This window comes from Peromyscus eremicus, chromosome 3 (genome assembly GCF_949786415.1).
Source record: "Peromyscus eremicus chromosome 3, PerEre_H2_v1, whole genome shotgun sequence".
Taxonomy (NCBI): domain Eukaryota; kingdom Metazoa; phylum Chordata; class Mammalia; order Rodentia; family Cricetidae; genus Peromyscus; species Peromyscus eremicus.
In genome coordinates, this window is record NC_081418.1 from 105,687,544 (window position 1) to 105,711,600 (window position 24,057).

At 41.9% G+C, this 24,057-nt stretch overlaps 1 protein-coding gene across 13 annotated transcripts in view; it reads right to left on the reverse strand.

Moving 5' to 3' along the window:
• Magi1 (membrane associated guanylate kinase, WW and PDZ domain containing 1) overlaps positions 1–24,057 on the reverse strand; it is a 650,887-nt gene that overhangs the window by 131,317 nt on the left and 495,513 nt on the right. For all 13 annotated transcript variants that reach the window (XM_059258241.1, XM_059258239.1, XM_059258243.1 and 10 more), the window contains exon 3: positions 8,925–9,044. In XM_059258241.1, the coding sequence (XP_059114224.1) occupies positions 8,925–9,044 (120 nt within the window). The remainder of the gene's footprint in view (positions 1–8,924; positions 9,045–24,057) is intronic.

Genomic DNA, 24,057 nt, shown 5'->3' on the forward strand with positions numbered 1-24,057 from the left:
GTGGTTTTAGCCTGCTCCTGAGTGTCTCCCACCAGACACAGCCACTGGTGAGGGATGGTCCAGGGGCAGCAGGTGAGAGACAGGCCTCTGGGGATCTAGTAGCATTACTCCTAGTATCTGGCATTTAATAAAATTTCCATTTGCTTTCAGCTTGTGAAAGTCAAACTCTAGCTGGTTCCAAAAAGTTAAGAGCCTTCTTGTATGGTTGTGAGATTAAACTAGTAAAAGGTCAAATGCTGGAGAGCAAGCATAGAAAAATGCCTAAGAAGCAGAAAGGATTGATTTGGTATATCAGGAAATTTCAATTCCAAAATAACCAACCAACATTCATAGAAATACACTTGAAGACAATCAGATATTTTCTGAAAAATATTTACTTCCCTTCTGCTTGGCCAGGAAGTCAGTGCAACACTAACAGGCTACCTGTTATAGCCAGGGTACCCTTGAGTTTGGGGGAAGACTGCTGGATCTGAGCTGGGGGTGGCATCTCAGACTGGCCATGAAGACCTTCCCTATTCCCTTTAGCCCCGGTCGGTCACAGTACTGGTACCCTTGCTGCACCGATGACAGTAAAGGCGAAAAGAACCTGTCCCACCTATGTAGTTTGTCATATAAACATCTGAATAAACTGTTTATTTTTATTTTCCATACTACACTTTTGTCTAGATCCTAAGCTTTTCCTTTCACCCCAATTCCTCTAGCTGTGCCCATAAAAATGCAAACGTATGGAATATGCATCTGGGGACCAAGGCTCCCCAGATTGAAAGAATAGGTGAGGACAATTCACTATCGAAGCAAAGAAGTCTCCAGCTGCTCCATAAAGGTCACCAAATTATTAAATGGAGTCACACAGACAGGAAGTCCTTTGTGTCTCTCTCAGCCCCTTTCTATTCTTCATTGTATCCTTAGACCGCAACCATTCAGCCCAGAAGCTACCCATACACATTCCCTTCCAGGGGACTAAGTCAGAAATAAGTAAGAATCCCCCCAAACAGTATTGCTGCCTTGCAGTTATCCACCACTACTGGCATTTACAATCTTTCAGCCTGCTCGTTCACAATGATCCCTGAACCTTCTATTTAGGAACGAACATTCTACAGTCGCTTGTTCTCTGCATCTTAACCGTGTGTGGATGTCTGTATGAACTGCCATCTACTACAAAAAGGAGTTTCTCTAAATGGGGTTGAGAGATGCATTAATCTATGGGTATAATAAGTCATTAAGAACTGGTTTAATACTATGTCTATTTAGCAAAAAATAATAATAGTAGGTTCTCTCCTAGGGCCTATGATCTATCTAGTCACAGGCTTTTTGCCTAGATAATGGTGTCAGATATGGATTCCATCTTGTGAGGTGGGACTTAAGTTCAATCAGAAAGTGGATGGTTACTCCCATGATGTTCAGCCACTACTGCTCCAGTGGGCGTGTCTTGCCCGCTTAGTTGTTACTTTAGTGATTAGAGTCTGGGTGAGACTGATGATTACTTTCTTCCCCTGGTAGCAAAACACGCTCCAGGACAATGAAAGCTACACAGTAAGGATGAGCTTCCAGGTGAGTACCAGCTTGCTTTTTCCACATTCTCTGACTCAAGTATATAGTTTCTCCAACAATACAGTCTCGCCATCAAGTCCAGAGGGAAAGCAATAGCATTGGCTATATATACCCGCAATGTTTGGGGGTCTATGTGACCTAACTAGCCAACAACTTCAAAATAGGCAAACCATTCGTGGCACTAGGCTTTTTATTTGTTAGCCTATGGTGTCTGGTAGGGGCCCTGTTACCTGGTTATAGGGTAATTCCACTTTAATTCTTTCCATATATGTGCATGTATATATTATAGGAAGCTCCTATAGTGGTAGATTTCCTTATGACTTTTTTTTGGAAGAATATTAGTGTTATTTATCTCTCTCCAAGTCCCTCCTCTACTCTGCCCTACTATACACAGCCCCATATTACCCCCCTGTACCACTATTACTCTTTAGCCATTTCTATTACCGAGTTCTGGTGCTCTCCCCTCGAAAGCTCTTCTCATGGTACCTTCCTTATTCCGGACATGGCTATTCCAAACAAGGCATACATATCTGAAGACTGAAAGCTAACATTAGCAAATGAGAGACGACATGTGATGTTTCTTTCTGAATCTAGGTTACTACACTCAGAATGATTGTTTCCAACTCTATCTACTTACCTGTGAATTTTATAATTTTATGATTCTTAATAGCTAAGTAATATTTCATAAATATACCACATTTTATTATTCACTTGTTATTTATCTCATCTTGTTATAACTTTGGCAGGCCATATATTTTTCTCATCCATTTTTTTTACATTTTCCAGTTGGGGAAAATATAAATTTTAAAAGTATATCTATGATTCTCGGAATTTCTTCAGTATCTATTGTGAGGTCTTCCTTCTCATCACCAATTTTATTAATTTGGGTCCCGTTTCTCTCTTTTGATTAATATGGCTAGGAAACTGCCAATCTTGTTAATCTTTTCAAAGAACCAACTCTTGGTTTTATTCTTTGTATTGTTTTGCTTTTTTTCTGTTTCTATTTCATTAATTTCAGCCCTGATTTTGATTATCTTTTTGTCTTAGTTGGACATTTATTGCTTTGATAAAGACACGATCAAAATCAACTTAAGGAGGAAAGAGTTTAGTTTATCTTATAGTTTACTGTCCACCAGGAAGGAAAAGTCAGGGCAAGTGCTCAAGGCCACAACCTAGAGGCAGACACTGAAGCCGGAACCACAGAGGGAGGGGCACTCCTCACTGGCTTGCTTCTTATACAACTCAGGACTACCTACTCAGGGGTGGCAGTGCCCACAGAAGGCCTAGCCCTCCCACATGGATCATTAATAAAGAAAATGCCCCACAGACTTGCCTACAAGCCAATCTGATGGAGGCATTTTCCCAGGTGAAGTTTCCTCTTCCCAAATGACCCTAGCTTGTGTCAAGTTGACAAAAACAAAAACAAAAACAAACAAAATACCCCAACAACAACAACAACAAACGAACCAGTATACTCTCTTGTCTACTGTTTTTGGCTTTGCTTGTTCTGGATTTTCCAAATTCTTCCAGGGCAACATAGTTATTAGTTTGAGATTTCTCAGATATTTTTTGATACAGGTACATGAAACTATAAGCTTTCCTCTTCGGATTACCTTCATGGTATCTCACAGATTTTGGTATGTTGTGTTTTCATTTCCATTCATTTCTTTCTTGATCACTTACTTGACCTAACTCAGTAGTGTGTTGTTTAGTTTCCATAAGTCTACGTACTTTCTGTAGCTTCTACTGCTGTTGATACTCAGCTTTATTCACTTATGGTCAGACAAAATGCAGTGTGTGATTTCACTTGTTCTATATTTATTAAGTGCTGTGGGATGGTCTGTATGTCAAATGTGTTGCTCTGATTGGTCAATAAATAAAACACGGATTGGCCAGTAGCCAGGCAGGAAGTATAGGCGGGACTAACAGAGAGGAGAATTGAGAGAACAGGAAGGCGGAGGGAGACACTGCCAGCCTCCGCCATGACAAGCAGCATGTGAAGATGCCGGTAAACCATGAGCCACGTGACAAGGTATAGATTTATAGAAATGGATTAATTTAAGATGTTAAGAACTAGATAGCTAGAAGCCTGAGCCATTAGGCCAAACAGTTTAAATAATATAAGCATCTGTGTGTTTATTTTATAAGTGGGCTGTCGGACTGCCGGGGCTTGGCAGGACCCAGAGAGAAAACTCTCCAGCTACAAGACTTGCCTCAGGTCCTAATATGTGGTCTGTTTTGGAGAAAGTTCCATGGGCTGCTGAGAAGAAAGTGTATTCTTTAGTGTTTGGGTGGAATGTTCTATGGATAATCTGTTAGGCCGATTCGATTTATGATGTTTTCTGACTCCAGAGTTTCTTAGTATAGGCCTTTTCCCCCTTCAATGGCTTGTCTATTAGTAAGCGTGGTATTGAAACCACCCACTATCACCATGTTGGGATCAATCTGTAGCTTTAGATCTAATAGTGACCCTTTTATGAAAATGAGTGCTTCTGTATTTGGTGCACATACAGTTAGAGTGTAATACTCTATTAGTGGATCAATACTTTGATGATTATGAAGTATTTCCCTCCCTCCCTCCTCTCTCTCTGTCTCTCTGTCTCTCTCTGTCTCTCTCTCTGTGTCTCTCTGTCTCTCTGTCTCTCTGTCTCTCTGTCTCTCTCTCTCTCTCTCTCTCTCTTTTGTTTTTGTTTTCAAGACAGAGTTTATCTGTGGAATAGTCCTGGCTATCCTGGAACTCACTTTGTAGCCAGCCTGGCTCACTGAGATCCACCTGCCTCTGCCTCCCAAGTACTGGGATTAAAAGCGTGCACCACCACCACTCAGCTCCTCATCTCTTCTGAGTAGTTTTGAAGTCTATTTTTCCAGATATTGGATTAACTACTCCACTTGTTTCTAATTTCATATCTTTTCCTATCACTTCACCCTATGGTGGTGTCTATCATTGATTGTGGGGCATGCTTCCTGGAGGCAGCAAAAAAAGAGATGTATCCCATTTTCTAATCTAATCTGTTAATCTGTGTGTATTTGCTAGGGAGTTGAGACCCTCAAGGATTATTGAGCAATATGTACTAATTCCTGTTACTTTGTGGTATTTTATTACATATCTTTTAAGTAACTGTTCTATTCAAATTATATTAAGTTTGATTAAGTTTATTTCCTATGCCTTCTCAGGCATGTTTAATTTTCTCTCCACATCTCCTCTGTAGAGCTGGCTTAGTGGTCACAAATTCCTTAAATCTATTTTAACCATGAAAATTTTCCTTTTTCCTTTGATACAACTGATAATTTTGCTGGATATAGTAGTCTGGCCTAGTATCTGAGGTCTTTTATAACCTGTCTAACTGCTTCAGGTTTTCAGTCTCCACTGAAATATCAGCTCCTCCTCTTCCTCCTCCTCCTCTGCTCTAGCCTTTCTTTGTTCTGTACATTTACTGTGTTGACTGTTATGTGGAAAGTTTCTCTCTGGTTGTGTCTAGTGATTGCTCTGTATGCCTCAGATTTTTGACAGGCTTCTCCTTCCTTAGATTAGGGAAGTTTTCTTCTTTGGTTTTGTTGACAATATTTTCTGTGTCTTTGAGCCGAGTCTCTTTTCCTTTTGTACCTGCTATCCTGCTATCCCTGGGTGCTCTGTCTTTTCATAGTGTCCTGACGTCCCTTGTGTGTTGTGTCCATGACTTTTTGCTGTTGGTTTCATTTAACACACCCTTTGACTCAGTGATCTTGGTCTTCTGGATTGTCTCTAGACCCAGCGTGCTTCCTTTCCCTTGTTCCAGTCTAGTGGTGAGGCTTTCCTCTGAATTTTTTGTTTCAATTCCTGAAATTTTTAAGAGCTTTACTTCATTTTTTCCCCAAGCTTCTATCTCCTTATTAAATTCTATTTACAAAGCTTGGATTGCTTTTATTATTTTATTCAACTGTGTTTTCACTGTCTTTATTCCAGCATTTACTCAGATCCTCTTGGAGTTTCTCAATTATTTTATTGTTATTTTGAAATCATTGTCTTGTGTATCATCTAAGTTGCTTTTCTTAGGAATATTACTCTGGGAGGACTGATTTTTTGTGGTGACCTATTGTGTTGATTATCCATGTTGCATGTGTTTTGGTGATGGGACCTAGGCATCTGGGGTTAGGTCTTTGGTAAGGTCTCTTGGTATGGATACCTTGCTTTTCCTTTGTTGAGTGGGTATTTAAAAATCTCTGTTTACTGCTCTAGCAATCTGTAGGGTTATAGACCAGCAGAATTCAAATTAATTTCAGGATAGTTTAGGGGTTAGTCTTAGGGCAATTCAATGTTGATGCTTGACAGGGTATTAGAAGTAATCCCAGTTCAGCTTAGGCTAGGAGTAGTATCTAAGAACAGGAGAGGGCTTCTGTAGAATTAGAGGGGAATCTCAGGAGAGTCTGGGGGAGAGGAAACCATGATCAGAATGTACTGTATGAAAAACATCTATTTTCAATAAAAGAAAAAAAAGACAAAAAAAGAATTCCATATGATATTGCATTGTCATATTTTAATTAATAATTAGTTTAGCTTTTAATGGTGCATTCAATCAAGTGACAATGTCATAGATTTGAAAATATATAATCACTGGGTGTAGTGGCACACAGCTTTAAGCTCAGCACATGGGAGCCTGGTCTACAGAGTGAGTTTCATGATAGCCAGAGCTATATAGATAGACCTTGTCTCAAAAAAAGGGATAGGAGGGGGAAAAAGAAAGGAGAAGATTCTTACAGCCAATCCTCAGGAGTATGCTTAGGACTACCTGTTAGGCAGCAAGAGTGAACGGAACTGACAGTGTGAGCATGGGGTTCCCTATCTGAAGAATGGGGTCTGAGGGCCAATAAAAGAAACCTGATTCTCATGCAGGGAAGGGGGTTAAGTGGAGTTGTAGTGGAGCCTAGGAATAGGTTGTACTCAGGTTTCAGGAGCAGGTGGAGGTGGTCATGAGAGTGTGGGGCCCTTTCCTGGAGAGACGCCATGGGCATGAATGGATTTGACAGCACCAGTCTACAGTCCCTACCTGGAAAGTAGTCTAGGCAAAGGACACAGTCTTCAGGCAGGTTGGGGTAGAGACAGGTGAATAATAATAATGTTTCCATTTACCTTTTGTTTTTAATCTTAATGTTCAAATTTTTTGTATGATTATCCAAGACACATTTTAAGAGTTTATAGAGATCCATATAACATAACTATGAATAAATTAGTAATTTAACCTAGTTAATTGTATCATATTATGGTATTCTGTCTCAAATAACAACACTCCAAAAGAACAATCAAACATTATATCCAAAGATATAACATTGTTTTCAGAAAATGTCACATTTTCAAGACATATAAATGGTCAACAAGTATCTAAAAATATCTCAGTATCAGTCGTCATCATCAAAACTAAATCCACACCATAACAAGGTATTGTCTCACTCCAGGCAGAGTAGCTATTAGCAAAAGGACCAAAAGTAGCACATAGCAAACCTGAGGGTGAAGGGTAATTCTTGAACAATGAATATACATTGTATATCCAATAGGAAAAATAGCATAGAAATTCCTTAGAAATATAGAAACAGAAGTAGTTCATGATCCGCTTCATGCTCACATACATATATGTACGTATATACATACATATACGTACATATACTTTATATATAAAGAGAAAACAGAAGTAAGAATGTAAAACACATCACTACTCCCATGTTTATTATTGTTCAAAATGGTCATGGCTTGGCATCAATCTGAGTATGCCTGATGCCCTAGGTTCATTCTCCAGCACCTCATAAAACAGAAGTGGCGGTAAAAGTTGTTACCTCAGTACTGGACAGGTTGGGGCATTGGGATACCAAGTTCAAAGTCAACTTCAGCTACATACTGAGTATCATGCCAGCCTGGACTACATGAGACTCTCCTCAATAATAAAAATAAAAACTTATTGTTGGTCAACATGGATGATCATGGAGGACATTAGGCTAGATGAAAACATCAGACACAGAAAGACAAATACCTCATGTTCTTACATGCATGTGAAAGACACAATAGCTCTGTAACAGAAGGCGAGAGGAGAATAGTAGCAACTAGAGGCTGGGAAGGGTGTGGAAGACAGAGAAGATGATTAGCAGTAACATGGATACAATTAGCTAAGATGAAAAATTTCCAATTTTCTATCAAATAATAGAGTAACTAGGGCTATCACTAATTAATTATATATTTCAAAACAACCAGGAGAAAGGACTCTGAATATCCCTAACACAAATGATCAGTGTTAAATGAGTATCACTTGTAGCCTAGCCTTGTATCGAACTCATGACCTTCCATTTCAGCATTCCCAGCCCTGGGATTCCAAGTGTATGTCAAGTGTCCTGATCTGATCCTCACATATGTATGAAATATCAGACCTGAATGTCAATTAAAAAAGAAAACACTTAAGAAATCAGCTATGAAAAACCCACACATAGAGAACTAGCTAGATAAATTATAATACAACCCTCAAACAGGTAAGGAAATGTAACTTTTCCCCTATTTGGTTTTGACATAGAACTTTCATTTGTAGAAACTCACACTATAGCTACAGCTAATGCCCATGTTATTAAATATAGTAGTGTTCTGAAAGAGCAAAAATTATAAATATTTTTAAATAATAAAAAATCGTAACAATTGTTTTTAAAATAACCCAAATGTTTGCATGAAGAGGAAAAAAAAACTAAATATGGTACATTCATAGGAAGTGACTTGAGAAAGGAAAACAGGGAGTTCTCTATTGCTGAATGGCAAGGATCTATAAAGACAGAAAAAGACAGACAGGCACAGGGTATCCAGAGCATTCAATGCACACTGTCCTCTGTGCACAACAGGAAGAAACACGAACACACAGAGGGACACACATGCACGCATGTGATACTCAAATGGACTTCAAAGAACAATCAGGAGCTCTGGTCATCGGTCATCAGCCACATTGCTTATTGCACTGAATTCAAGTCAAGCAGGGAGCAGTCTGCCATAGGAAGATGCTACTCAGTTGTGTTTCTTTATGAACAGTGTAAATACACTTCCAGGTAAAACCAACTAGTAGTGGTAAAAATAGAATTTCATTTCTTCAAGATAAAAACAACAATATAAGGTCACATTGTGATGACCTATGATTCAGTGAAGCAGTACAAGGGTCCACATCAAAACATAAAACTTAATGTCCTTAAATTCACAAGGTAAAAGAGAAAAGCGATTTGCAAGGAGATCTTTCAAGGCTTTCCATATCTTATTAGTACAAACCACATTAAGGCAGACTAGTCTCTTCTTACTTCTTTAGACTCCCCAGAGTCTAAACACTCTGCCTGGACCACTGCAGGCACTCGGGATGCCACAGGGCAGCAGGGCAGCTCACCTTCATAGGTGCCGACTTCCAACAGGGTCCCGCTCTGCTCGAGGTCCAAGAACTCTTTCACAGTCAGAAAGCTGTAATCCACGCCAGGCACTTCTCCTTCTCTGGGAGATCGGGTTGTGCCTGCAGCAGAAAATACAAAGGCCCAGAATGCCATCAGTCCATTAGAACAGGGAGTTCCAACCTGAGTAATTAAACAAACCTGCTCAGTAAGCTGGCCTGCCTAGAACTGGAACAGGGGCCCAGGAAAAGCAGCTTTCTAATAGAACGACATCCCCAATTCCTCCCTCCTTCCCTTAGGCAGGGAGATGGGAAACAGGTAATCCAGACAGTTTTAGCATTTTTTTTTTTAATGCAGCAAGCAAATGAAAAATTGAATCCAATGTCACACAGGCAATGTTCACAATTATCAGCTTTTAGGACTCTAATAAATGCTACAAAGTTATCTGCCCTAAGCTTGGAGCCTAAAGGATTTGTATTGTTATCAGAGGCCTTGAAATCCTTGTTCACAATACATCTAGCAAACTCCAGTGTAATAAGCCTTTGAAGAAAATGATACCCAGTGCATTGACATAGCACTGCAGAAATGTGACTGCTCAATCTGGGCATGGACATCTCCCAGGATTAAAATGCTGCTTCCTCCAGGTAATTATTATGCTCAATAAAACGTGGACACCCAGGAGCTCCAAGGACAGACAAAGGACACTGTGTATGAAAGGAAAACTCCCCTTGAATTAATCTGTTCACACTCTCAACAGCTAATCAATGTATCCATTTCTCTTAGGAAATGACACGGGCCACAGAGAGCATTTAAGATGTTCTGCCCAGGCTCTGAACTGTAAACCTATCTATCACACTTCAGCACAGTGTCAACCAAAGAGGGGAAACAAGGTGAATGTGGTTCAGATCTACACCAAAGGAGAAAATAATACGATGCGAACACACAGCATGTACTGGGAACCTGTGATTAATGTTATGAGAACAAAATTAGGGCAATACAATACGATTTCTGATCCTATGTAAACCTTGCAAGCCTACAACTTGCAAGGGGATGAGACTCAGTGGAGTTCACAAGGCATCATCCATGGTGGTAATTTACCGTTTTTCCAGTACAATAAGCAGGGTTTTGTCTTCTTCCCCGAACTCTCTCCTTGCAATTGTAAAGCAATTAAATAAGCAACTGTATGCAAGCAGCAGTTCTAATACCCTCGGTGCAGCATGCAGTCTGATCCCATACCTGTATAAAACAGCATCGACATGCATAGCATGTGTAGCTATAACTTCCTAAGGTCAAAACCCTCAAGAATTACTGCATAATTTGCTCAGGCTGAATCCATTTCTCTGAGCACCCAAAATTTAAAATATCTTAAATCCATATGTCTTATAAGATAGCTTCAATTTTTTCCCAGAATGGTAGTTTCTCACAACCAATACATGGCTTTGGGCAAAGAGGCTATTGGTGCCACCCAGAACTCAACTCCTATATTCTTTGCTGGTTTGTTCTCCCTTCTCGTCCTGAGTGGATAAAAGGATAGTGTGCAATCTTTAAACTTCTATCCCAGTTATCACAGGCTAGGATCATTGGTGATGCTTGCTTGGCATGTTCCATCCCCAGAAAGGCAAAACAGGCACCAGATACCAGCACACAGTTGATACTGGAGAAAACCAAGAGCAACATACACCACAGGAGAGCAGAGGTCTGGATGGGAAGGACAAATTCATGGTCTGGCTCTCTACTCACAGTCTCAGGCATGTTCCTTAGTTTCTATGACTTAACAGTGTCCGCTTTGCAAGACAGGGTTAACAACAGCACTTACACCACAGGCTTGCTGAACGAGTCTGCTGGGATAATACTTGCAGTCAGTAATTGTTAGTGGGCATTGTTTTTATGTTGTTAGGATTAAATGAGTTTATAGAGTCTTATATTTCCAATGCCACTATAACAATTTGCAATTATACGAATATGTATACATCTACACATGTATATAATGTCATTGTTTGTCTCAATTATTTAATAATTTTCTGAGGTCCCAATGAATGCCAAGTGATGATGAAAGAGCAGAGATAGCATTGGTAAATGAGGCAAAGTTCATGGGAAAACTGATCGTTTTACTGTGAGACAGAAAATATGTATGGGGCTGGAGAGATGATTCAGAGGTTAAGAGCACTGGCTGTTCTTCCAGAGGTCCTGAGATCAATTCCCAGCAACCACATGGTGGCTCACAACCATCTAGAATGAAGTCTGGTGCCCCCTTCAGATAAACATGTATACGTGATAAATAAAATAAATCTAAAAGAAAATACATATGTATGTAGACAAGCACAGAGTATAGTTGTGGGTAAAAAAAAAATGTATCTTAGTGCCATGCAGCCTAAAGGGTTGGAAAGGGGGAAAAGGAGGCACCCACACAATGGCAGCTCCTAACTGGCTGTAACTCCAGTCCCAGGGGATCGACGCCCTCTTCTGGCCTCCATGTGTACTTCATACCCTTGCTGCACAGACACATTCAGACATACCACCAATATACATTACAATGAAAATTGGGGGGAAAAGGAAACTCATTACATACTATTGTTGGAATTCTCAGGGTCAAAATCTGGGCTTAGGAGACCCAACAAGTTAGATGAACCATCCTCCATATGCTAACTGAAGAGACAAGTAGTCCAGAAAAGCAGAGAAAGATGGTAGTTCAGTGTAGTCACACTGGGAAAAGAATGAGTAAAGAGGTCTGATGACCCCCAAATCCATCTTCAGGGTGCTGCCAGGAGGTTTAGGTTTCTATGGAGTGTAAGAGGTATGCATAACTAAGCAGTTCCCATCAAGGTGTGATCATGTCCATCACTGACCCAGGCTGCCTCCCAAAGTTGTCAGGACTATGTGGAATCTCTTGGGGGAGGTAAGTTCCTCCTTTGGCTGGCATTAGGTAGGATGCCAGCCTTTCCTTCACCCACATGAGGTTTCCGGGGAAAAATTTGGGGGAGTCCGTTGTTTCAATAGTCCTAGTAATGTAAGTGTCTCTCTTTTAGATATCCTCTCTCCTAGCAAGAAGGTTAGAACCACTCTGCCTGCATTTTAAAGATAAACACAAAGTAACCTGCTGGTGGATTAGATATGCTATGTAAGAGAGAACAATGGAGACTTTTTAAAGGTTTTTAACCTGGACAAATGGGTGATGCCATTTATAAAAGTTGAAATCATGGAACAAATAGTTCCAAGGGGAAGGGTCAAAAAAGTTCACCTTGGTCATGTTAAATTTGAGATTAGACACTTTGGTGCAGAAAGCCCAGGGAACAGTGACCTTGTAAATCTGAAGGTCAACCTGAGTTTGAGAAATTAGTTGTCTGTTATCAGCAAGCCAGGGGCATCTGAAGACAAAATATTGAGAGAGAAAACCTGAGTAGAGTGTGGCGGGAAAGAAGCTGAGAAGCACTGGCTGGACAGTAAGACCTTCCACTTTCTACCCTAGAAATTCCAGGAAGATTCTGGAAGACAGCTGAGCAGAAGTCAGAGAGGAAGAAGCAAAGGCAGGTGGGGTCCTGAAGCCAAGAGAAAAAGTCGCTGAGTCAGCAACTTGTACGCCACCAATAACCAACAGTCATCCTGGGAAATCCGAGTGTGCGACACAAATAGAACCTCTCTGGACAGGCTGTGAGAGGATCCGCCCTAAGTCTGTTCTTATGGCAAACTCACACTCAGCTTCCACCCTCAAATTCCATCAACCTAGTCCATTCAAAAGAAGAAGAGGAGAAAATAAAACCAAACAAAAGATGCCCTGAGTCTTACAAGTCTTCCTAGACCATCAAGTGCTGTTTTTCCCTTTGCCTGGCTCTGGCTCATACTTGCCGATTCTTTTTTACATGTTATCACATCCTATTTGCCAGATTTACTTTAAAGACAATCGTCACCCCAGGGTCTCCATTTCCTGAAAGGATTAGAAATAATCAGGAACTTCAAAAATTACATTTTACGGGAAAAATGAAGCTACTAGAGACACTCTCTTTCCAAGAAAACAAATCTGTTTCCAACAGCCTTTGAGCTGCGGGGAGGAGGTGGGAAGGCGGATGAGTCTCCACCCATTGGGCTCACAGGGCTTATTACTCAGACGAAACCTGTCCTCACTATAGGCTATCAAGAGGGTTACTCCCAGGGATGCTCCGAGCAACCCACTCTGGGTCTGGGCCAACTTCCCAGGATCCATTCAGAGAGGATGCTGGGGGAAAAGGCCACAGGGAGGGGCCCCGCCTCCTCTTTTCTTGTAACAGAATGACAGGCTGCTGGCTGGACACACGCCTGACAGATGGCATTTCAAAGGGATTTCGGGAGCCATCTGGGGTGGGTACAATGATTACAAACCGTGCTTCTAACAAAGCCAGAAGGGTTACTTCCTGAAAGAAGAGAAGTAAAACAGATTCTATCATATTAGGAAGACACACGAAAATAGACCAGGCTCACAAACTCCAGCTTTCTGCAGCCTAAAATGCTACCTTCTGTTTGTGGCGCTGGAAACCAGGCCAGCAATATCTTCCAGTTATTAGCTTTACACTCATAAACACAGGGTTTCTCCTCTTCGAGAAAAGGAGACCATCAGACACCAGGGGGAACAATGGCTTCTAGCTCCTGGATGTTTACTCGTAGAAAGACATTAAGCATTTAATCAAGAATATATTTAACCTGCACAAGAAACCATAGAAGGAGAAGTAGGATTAATATTATATTCGTGAAGAATTCTGAGATCCAGACGAGAAAAGTAACCCATTCACGGCCATATAAAAGGTAGGTGAGATTAAATGATTTAAGTCATTTAACACGATTTAAAAGACAACAGTTGATATCATCTCTCATTCTAAACTAGCCTTGTCTAACAGAACCTTCTGCCATGGTGAAAACACTTCATTTTGATGCTGCCCAACATGTAGGCTCTACCCACATGTGCCTGTTGAAAGGTGATTACCGGGTCTGGGAAATGGCTCAGAGGATTCAGTGCTTGCCACGCACACATGAGGCCTTGGGTTCAGATGCTAGACAGCATCCACGTAAAAGCCAGGAGCAGAAGAAATTTGAGTCTGTAATTCCAGTAGAAGAGTGGGGAACGGAGTGTAGACACAGAAGGCTCCTCAGAGCTTGCTGGCCAGCCAGTTTAGCTAATCTGTGAGCTCCATGTTCAATGAGAGACTACATCTCAAAAAATAAGAGAGAAGAGAAAAGATGCTCCAAAGCTATGTATCACATGCACACATAACTACACACACACACACACACACACACACACACACACACACACACACACACACGGGGATGGGGGGTGGGTTGACTACTGAGGCTGTGGAACTAAATTCAATATTATTCACTTTAATGGTGAAGAACCCCTGCTAACAGCAGTGGACTAGCCAGTCGAGCTCTACTGGAGAAAGGATCTGAGTTGCTGGTTATACACTGTGTTTGATACAGTCCCCCAAAGATTTCAAACTCTCAAAATAACAAGAAACATACTTATATTAAACAGCAAGACATCTTGAACGGCTATTTGAAAAAACCTTCCATTTTTCAAAGTTTGTATATGCTTTGAAAAATGATCTAGTTAAAGTCTGTGTTTTTGTTCTAAAAATCCTATTTGGTCCTTATTGGCTGTGGTTTTGGGAGCAAAAAAAAAAATTTTTAAATATGTTTGTGTAGCATGGATTGCAACAAATTAAACACAATAAAATGAGGGCGAAAGGGAAGCAGCCCTCCACAGGGAAGAGATGGGACTAAGCTTGGTGGGTTTGCCCTCAGCAACAGTTTTAGCTGTGGAACTGCAAACGGGAAGGACGGTTAGACTGCAGGCAGCTGCCAGAAGGAATGTCTGCATCGTGCACTGAGGAGACATGAACAAGTCACAGAATAACAGAAGACTTCGGCTGCAGTGACCCAAGAACAGAGAATGAAAAGGCCATGCTTTGTAAGCTCATATTCTAACAGATAACCGGTTGGAAGAATACTAAACTCTTAATGCTGGACACTTCAAGAGGGTGGCTGCAGAAATGGGAGAGATAAAATGGTCTTCCTTTCAGTAAATACTCTCATATTCTGGACTGGGGGGGGCACTTATTTATTGCTGCATCTCATAAACTGAATAAAATGATTCCTTAACTCTTGGACACTATTCAACCATCACCAATCTTAACTTATTCACCAGAAAAACATGTAAAGGAATTATAGGCTCCAGTCAGTGACACTAACAATGCATTTCAAGGATTCCCACGTGACAGAAAGCTAACACCAAGGTCAAGAACACACACTTTCAGTTGTGAATAAGAACACACTGGGAATAAAGTTGCAGAAAAGGTGGTACTATTTTTCCCTGATATTATTTTTAAAACTCAAAGTGTTAATGTTAATCAGTACAGCCCTCTTTAATTGTTTTAAAAGAGCCAATAAGGTAGAATCTAAGCTCCCAACCCTTTCTACCACCAGATCATAACTTAATCTGAGCACTGTCCTATTGAATGTCTCAGTGTGAATTAGCAAAGGCCCCAGAGTTCTCCTAGCAAATATTGAGTGGCTATTTGCTTCTTATGCACATTTTATGGTCCATAAACTTTTAGTATACCTGCCTTCAGTGACCCTCGCTGAGGCAATCAGAAAGTGACCTTCTTTGCCATCACACTCTATTCACCGTGGCTGAAGAGAGGACACTGGGCCGAAAGCCCTTCTTCCAGCCATCCCTCTGTTACCCAGTTGAGGCAGCTGAAGAGACCCCAGTGCTGAAAGGCCTCTAAGCAGTCTCCTGCTGATTCAGGTTCCCAACACCAGCAGGTTTCTAGACAAGCCATCCCAATGGAGTTCTTTCCCAGCAACTGTACAAACGCTCTCAGGCCCAGCCTGCTGACTGGGCCATGATCATCTCACTCAGATTGAGCAGTAATTATTTCGTTTGCTGTTACATTAATTTGGGCCTTGTTTATCAAAATCTACCAAGACTTCACAAAGATTACTGTCATTTCTACTGCTTAGGACGGTTGAACACGCTACACACAGACACCATTTCATCTTGTTACACAACTGCTTGCATTTCTTAGACATCCAGGATATCTGACAACAAGGCCAGACTTACGTTATTCATTCTTTAGCTAATGGAGACAGAGCACAGATGTATGCATTGCTCCCCCACCCCCATTTACTCCATTACCAACCTCTCACAAGTACTTTTTTTTTTTACAGCTCTGAAGACCAGAGGCACTACTCAATATTTGCCCTTCAAATAATTTTTCAAAAGCTTTAACATGACAATTTGTTTAAAAATATTTAATATAAATGTATCATACATTCCAATAATCTAATTCATTTCTTCCAGAGAAGCGAAACGCAAGTTTACAAAACCAAACAAAAATGTTTACAAATGTTTATGGAAGGCTTCTTTTGTAATCACCTCAAACTGGATATGACCTAAATGGTCTTCAACCGGACAAACTGTGGTGTGCCACTGCAATGCAACAACACCCAGAAAAACAACTGTTACACAACAGTGTGGCTAAATCTCAATCACATTGTGCTAAGTGGGGAAAAAGCCGGACCTAGAAGACTACACACGGTATAACACCATTTACATGATGGTCTATAAAAGGCAAAATTACCATAGGACAGACAGGCTACTGCAGAGAGATAGTGTGGGTGGTATGAAGTGACCACACAGGGCATCACAAGACGACTAGGGAGAAGAGAACACAGAAACACTGCATCCTGACAGTAGTAGATGGCGTTCATTAGTTAACCTGTGGTACACTGTCTTAGCTCATTTTCCTGTTGCTGTGATAAAATAACCTCACAAAAAGAACTTAAGGAAGGGTTCATTTTGGTTCATGGTTCCAGATACAGTCTATCATGGTCAGGAACTCAAAGCAATGGGAACTGGACAGCTGGTCACACTGCATTCACAATCAGGAAGCAGAGAGAGATGGATGAATGCTTGTGCCCAGTCCACTGTCTCCTTTATATATAGTCCAGGATCCTGTCTAGAGAATGATGGTACCATAGTGAGTGGATCTTCCTACCCCAATTGATCACTGGTGAACTCTACTTCTTATTAGTTATTTTTAACAAAAGGAAATGTCTAGCATTTCATTAAATGGAGAATCAGTTTCATTTTGTCATAAATACCAACCAAAAATAAATACAATAAAAAAATAAAACCAGTTTATCCAATGTGGAGCCCAAGGCTTGAATTCCCTTATTACAAGAGGAGATAACCACCGTGACTATCGAACGGAGACCACCTCCTTAACTTAATTATAAGGCTTGGTCATAACTGGAGCTGCAATAATCCACCAGAGACCAGGTGGCTAACGCTGAACAAGCCTATACTTCTCACAGTGCAGGTTCTGTCTGGACTGGAGGCAGGACTTACAGGAAGCGAGGGGGTCAGGGAGGAAAGCGTGAGCTCTTTCTTTTTCAATGACATTAACTCCATCATAAGTAACCAATGCTGTCCTAAGCCGTTCTAATCATCTCCTAGAGCAGAAGTTCATGAGCCCTTTGGGGGAGGTCGAATGACCCTTCACAGGGGCCACCTAAGACCATTGGAACACAGATATTTATATTACAACTCAAATTAAGGCATTTTACAATTCTGTATGTCTCAGCTATACCACTCCTGGGTATTCACCCAAAAGACTCCAAGTCATCAAAAGGAAATGTGGTGGGTTTGGCTAAGCTGGATGAGAAGAAAGCTGATAAAGCATTCTCAGGATTTCCAGGATCCTGACCCCAAGTTGTATGGCATTCTGTCACACTACCTCTTGATCAGAGAAACTTGGGAAGAGCCCAGACTCCATTCAGTAGCAAATTCCAGTACAAAGGGACATGAGCATTAATCACCCTTTGTCCATGGGAGAGAATGTTATCACAGATAAATGCAGAGAGCCTGCATGCATTAAACACAGGAAAGCAGAAGTCTCCAGCTGTGGCTGATTCACTCCAAACAGCAGCAAAAACATTCAGGAAATAAAGAATCTTCACCATGAAAGGTTCCCTTATCAAAAATCAACCCCTGGGGATTATCTTGACACATATTCCACCTGAGTAGAATTCAGGAAGTGAGGAATGCCACATCTGAATGGGAAGGGTTGTCTGTGATAATGGGGGACCTAAGCTGATTTTATCCATTATGACAGGTGATACTTTCATTTTCTCTGAAGTCATTACACTACTGTTTGTATATAATGGAATGGATTCATCTCCAATGTTTTCAACTGAATAATTTTCAAAAGCTTGTGAAAAAAATGATTATTTTAAATGAAAAACAATGATTAAGAATATCATATTTCCACAAATTAGGTGACTTTGCGTGCCCAATAAGGAATGAATAATGGTTCTAATATTAGGCAGCTTGCTTTCTTAGTTTAAAAGAAAAAAAAAAAAGCTCAGAAGTGACTGCTAATGAGCATATGGTTTCTTTGGGGATAATGAAAATATTTTGCAATTAATTGGTTGCAATAGTTGCACAGTCCTGCGAATGTAATGCAAACCAATGAATTGTACTATCCAAAAGGGGGGAATTTTATGGTACATAAACTGTACATCAATAAGGCTGTTAAAATATAAATAAATGTTGGCTGGGCAGGGTGATGCATGGTTGTAACTCCAGCACTTAAGAAGCTGAAGCAGGAGGAGGTTGAAGGCAGCTGGAGCTACATAATGAATTTAAGGTCAGTCTTAGATACATAATGAGAGACCCTAATTCAAAACAGATAAAAGGTATGCATGTGTGTGTTACCCTTAAAGATAAATGTGCAAGTAAAGTCTAGTCTCTGCTCTCACTTTTCAGAGAAAGTCCAAGTTCAGAAATCAATGTCCACTTTATATAATTTCCCTTAACACTTCAGAGATCTTGAGCTCTTCCAGAATTTGTGTAGAGAAATTACAAAATCTAAAATCAGGCTTTATACATTTAAATCTCAGCTCAGGTTTTTACAAACTCAGCAATGACAGTCAAGGTCAGCACCTTAGTTTCTTTATCTCTAAAATGGGAATAATTATGATAAAAATATAACAACACATTCTTCATGAGATGTGTAATGTTATATAAGACAATGTATGTAAAATGCTTAGCTGGGTCAGAATATGCACTTGTGAAGTACCAGCTGTAAGAACGGGAACATCATCATCATCACCCTGACAAACTCTGTAGTTCAAGGAACCAAATCTAGGGATTGTGCTGGGACAGGTGGGGGCAGACACTGTAGCTCAGTGCCAGACAGCTTGCTTCCCTTGCGGCCAGGCCTGGGTTTGAGCTGCAGCACCACACCTAAGAAAGTAATAAAGACCCAGCTATTGGTCACTTGCTGTTCTCACACAGAACACAGGCTTTCTTCACTCAATGCCTAATTTAACTCTTCAAAGGAGGGTACGTTTTCCCTGCCTTCACCAAAGTTTCCATCTTCAATCAACATTTTTCAAAGCCTTTCGCACAATGTATGTAACTTTAACTATACCCCCTTGGGTTATCTTTACATAACAAGTCACACGGTCCACATATTGTGTAAACAGCATCACTTTAGTTAATCATTTAGCACTAGCACTGGTATTGATTCACAAGAATATGTCAATATGTTTGCACATAATGTCTACATTGGAAAAACTCAATACTCCCAATCCCATATCAACCATATTATTCTTCATGTGGCTGACTCCTTTTCATTGAATGAATGTAATACTTATTTATTTAATAAATAACACAAGTGGATTCAAAGACAGATAACAATGTTTAGTACTAAGACTGAGCAATTCTAAGAACAATTCCAGATGGATATAAGAACAAAGGTTGATGTGAATGGCCTGCTAGTCACCTGAGTCCAAGGTGATGTAGGGGCCTGAGCTGTTGCCAAGGGTCATGTCTGGGTCTATGACCCTGCCACAACCAGGGTCTGTGTTGACATTCATGGCTCCTGAGACCATTAAAGGCTATGCTGATGCCTGAACTCTGGGTTGCCACCTGGGGCCATGTTGGTGTCCAAGGGCCACACAGCCATAGGGGCCATGCCAATAAGAGTAGCCTATGCTTCTACCTGGGACCATGGTGACATCTAAGACTAGGTGGCTGCCTAGGACCATGTCTGGGCCCATGGTCTTATCACAGCTGGGGTCTGTATTGATGATGTCTGTGGCCCATGTTGCCACCAAAGACCACACAGATGCTTGGGTGTGGGCCGCAACCTGTGGCCATGAGGGTGTTCAAGGGCCATGTGACTGTAGGGGCCATGCTGATGTGAGTGGTCTGTGCTGTCACCCGGGACCATGGTGTTGTCCAGGTCAGGGCTGCTGCTGAGGGACCATGTCTGGGTACGTGGCCCTACAGCAGCCAGGGTCTGAGTTGATGTCCATGGTTCCTGTTACTACCAAGGGCTGTGTGGATGACCAGGATCTGGTCAGCTATCTGAGACCATGTGGGTGCCTGAGTGCCACAAAGCCACCAGGGCCATGGTGATATCCAGGCCTGAGCCACTGCCAAGGGTTCATGCTCCTATTGCTGGGGTCTTTGATGATGTCTGTGTCCCGTGTTAGCACAGGGAGTCACTGGAACCATGCCCTGCTGAGCCAGCTCCGCCCTTCACTGACCCTAGGATGGCTGGCCCTGGCCATTACTGGATATTGAAGCAGGAGAGCTGGCCCCACCCCTCAGGGCAGAGCTAGTGCCCGGCCCCCACTCCCCCCCCCCCACACACACTTGGGAAAGATGGCTCCACCCCTCACCACAGGCATGCACCTCACCAGAGCAGCACACTAGATCTGACCCTGTGGTCAGAGATGCAGGTGAGCAGACTCTGAGGGGTTGAGAGCAGGAGAGCTGACCTTGCCCCTTTATCTGTCATGTGGTGGCATGGGTGAGAGAAAGATGTCCTCTCCCCACCCCCACGCCCGCCCCCTGCCACCTCCCACCCATTAGCACCTGCAGCAGGTGAGGGAGCTAGTCCAGGGTCACAAGAGTGGGAGAGCTATCCCTGGCCCTTACTGGCTGCAGCACACAAGAGAGTGGGCAATGCACCCCACCTGGACATCATACTAGAGCTGACCCTTTTGTTGGGGGCACAAGTGAGTCCGCCCTGAAGGCATCAGAGCAGGAGAGCTACCCCCACCCCCATATCCCCCCTACAGCAACTGGGAAAGTGGGCCCTGCACCTTGCCTGGTCAAAACAATAGAGCTGGCCATGTTGGTGTGAGTGTGGGCGACCCAGATTCGAGGACCTGAAGACAGAATGGGCCCAGCTCCTTGCTGCAGGTTGCAATGGGTGACCTAGCCGAGGCAGTGCTGGAGAGCTCACCCAGGCAGTGAGGATGGGGGAAAGCTGCTGGCAGGGTGACCAACCCAGCTACCACCCAGGCCCAGAACCACCCCAACATCCACCTCATCTATGAACTGTTGGAGTGGGTGAAAGGAGCAAACCTACAGATCCAAAACAGCAAGATCTCCATGGCAAAGGACAACAGGATAGTCAAGAGAAGCCCCAGAGAGAGCCGGTTATCTATGGTGTAGCAGAAGCCAGAGGCCTTTGAGCCACACCAATGACTCTTGCAAGTAAAGATGAATGGACTAAAGGGTAAACTGTGTAACTCAATGGACCACACTACAGCTTCCAGGACAAAATTCTTCTTTTCTCTCTCTCTCTCTCTCTCTCTCTCTCTCTCTCTCTCTCTCTCCCCCCTCTCTCTCTCTCTCATTTGTTTCATTTTTTTGTTTTGTTTTGTTTTTGTTTTTGTTTTTTTATATTTGATTTCGTTTTGGGGGGAGGTTGCAAGGGCAGAGGGTGGAATCCAGAGGACACAGAGATAAGTAGGATTGGAATGCAGATGTGAAATCTACAAAGAATCAAAAAAAGTTCAAAAAAAAAAAAAAGAGCAAAGTTCCTGGTGATTTATGACTATACACAGTCATGATAACTCCTGAAGCCTTCTCAGCCATACAGCCAAATACTCCAGAATATGTGAATTTTATCTACACACAGTCATGATAATTCCTAAAGCCTTCTTAGCCATACAGCCAAATACTCCAGAACATGGGAATTTGATCTACACACAGTCATGATAATTCCTAAAGCCTTCTCAGCCATACAGCCAAATACTCCAGAACACGAGAATTTTATTTTAGCTCCCCTAAAATACACATTGCTATGTCAAAGTCAATAGAAGGGCATACTATGCAGAGAGAATGACAGTGTGTTGGCAGAATAAAGGGGATTGGCTAGGAATTCCGCCTACATTATGTGGAAAGGGGATTGGCTAGGAATTCCGCCTACATTAAGTGAAGGAGACTGCCTATGTGTAGACTTTGTAGCATAAGGACATAAGAGCAAAGAGAGTAAGAGAAAATTTAGTGGCCAATTTAAAAAACAACAACAACAAAAAAAAAACAACCACGTCAAAGAGAAATGTTTACAGGTTACTTTGAATAATTACATAAGGATAATAAAATCTATTTTACAGATTTTAACTGGCTGTTTTCATACAAGTGTGCTCCCACCCCCAACATCAGGTAAGCATGTTGCCTTCTAAAATGGTAACATCATTTTAAACCTACAGGAGTCTCATTAACCCCCAAATGCAAATTATGCCCTTGTCAAATATGGAAAACTGGACCTAACGTAAGTTAATTAGATAAGATCCAATCAATGATAAAACCAAAAGCTCTTTATTAGAGACAAGAATTTGTACATTGATCATTAAAAGTGAAGGATTCATCATGAAATATAAATAAACTTATTTTTTAAAAGAAAAAATAATGAAATACACTGTTTGCTCCCTCTATGTGAACTGAATGGTTCACATAACAGGAAGCTGATTGGTTCTCACTACTGGGTTTCATCTAATTCTTCATGCCTGTCAGCAGCAGCTGCTGGTCAAGGGCAGAGAGAGGGGAGAGCAATCTCCCTTCTTTCATTTGGCAGCAGGGGCTCGCTGCCATTAGCTCTGTCAGTGGGGGCAGCCGGGGGAGGTAATAAATGACCTGGGAGTCCTTACAGGCCACTCTCCTCCATCCTCGCCTCTTCACCTCCTTACCTAGCAGTGACTGTCTCATCTTCAGGCAAAGCCACCTTTTTGCCCACAGCAGAAGAGTCAAAGTCTTTACTAAACCCACAGGCCACTAGTGGAGTTCCGTGGACATGTCCTGATAAACCAGTGCACTAAAATAGTGCAGAGAGTTTGGTAAAGGGAGCGTGGACATTCTGAAAGTCTCTTTCTAATTCCACACATAATGAGTTCTTTCTGAAAAGAGGGATGAGAGATTGAAGGCAGCAACTCTCCAGTTAGTCATTTTAGCAAATATTATAAAGGACAAGATTGTCTTTATTGTTTTATGAAGGTAAAGCAGGAAGCGAGCCACGTAAGGAAAGCCGCAGCTTCCTAAACGCCGGCCACCGAATGACGCAGGAATGATGCAGAGAAGAACGGGAAACAACGGAAAAGGCAGCGGTGGCAAAGAGGGCCTGCCAACCTTCTCAGTGCGTTCTTCTTCCTTCATTTCTCTCTCTAAGTTGATGAGGACAAGGGAGATGCTACCAGGAAGTCCAATGGGGAAAAGCACCTTTACCATCCTAGCTGACCACCATCAGACAGGGATCACATCCTGTGGTGCTCAGCCAGAAGTGGGGCTCATCCACACTTGCCTTCTTGGGAGCAACACTGACCAACACTGATCCCTACTACCAACGTTTACGGGGACAGAGACCCACTCCTTTTCACAACTCTTTTACTACCTCCACCATTGCTATGCTCAAGTCTCACAAGCATGGAGAGTGAGTGAGAACACACTTTTCACACCTTTACAGGAGGCTGAGGAATTGGAAGAGTGAAATAATCAAAAGCAATTTCTTGCTCTGGGTCTTGTAAAGGCATTACGATGATGATGATGATGATGATGATGATGATGATGATGATGACGATGACGATGATAACAGGTGTTCAACTGATGGGAGAGGTCTGTTATTAGTGCTGCCTCCACAAACTCTGACTCCGGTGCTACTTGGCATCCTCTCTCCTTGAAACCTCATCACACTCACGAGCCCAGAGCTCACGCCTATGGCTGGGAAAGGATGCATTACTTACTTGCTACCTTTTAATGGCAGCTATGCTGAGATCAAAACTCACACTTTGCTGATTCTGAAG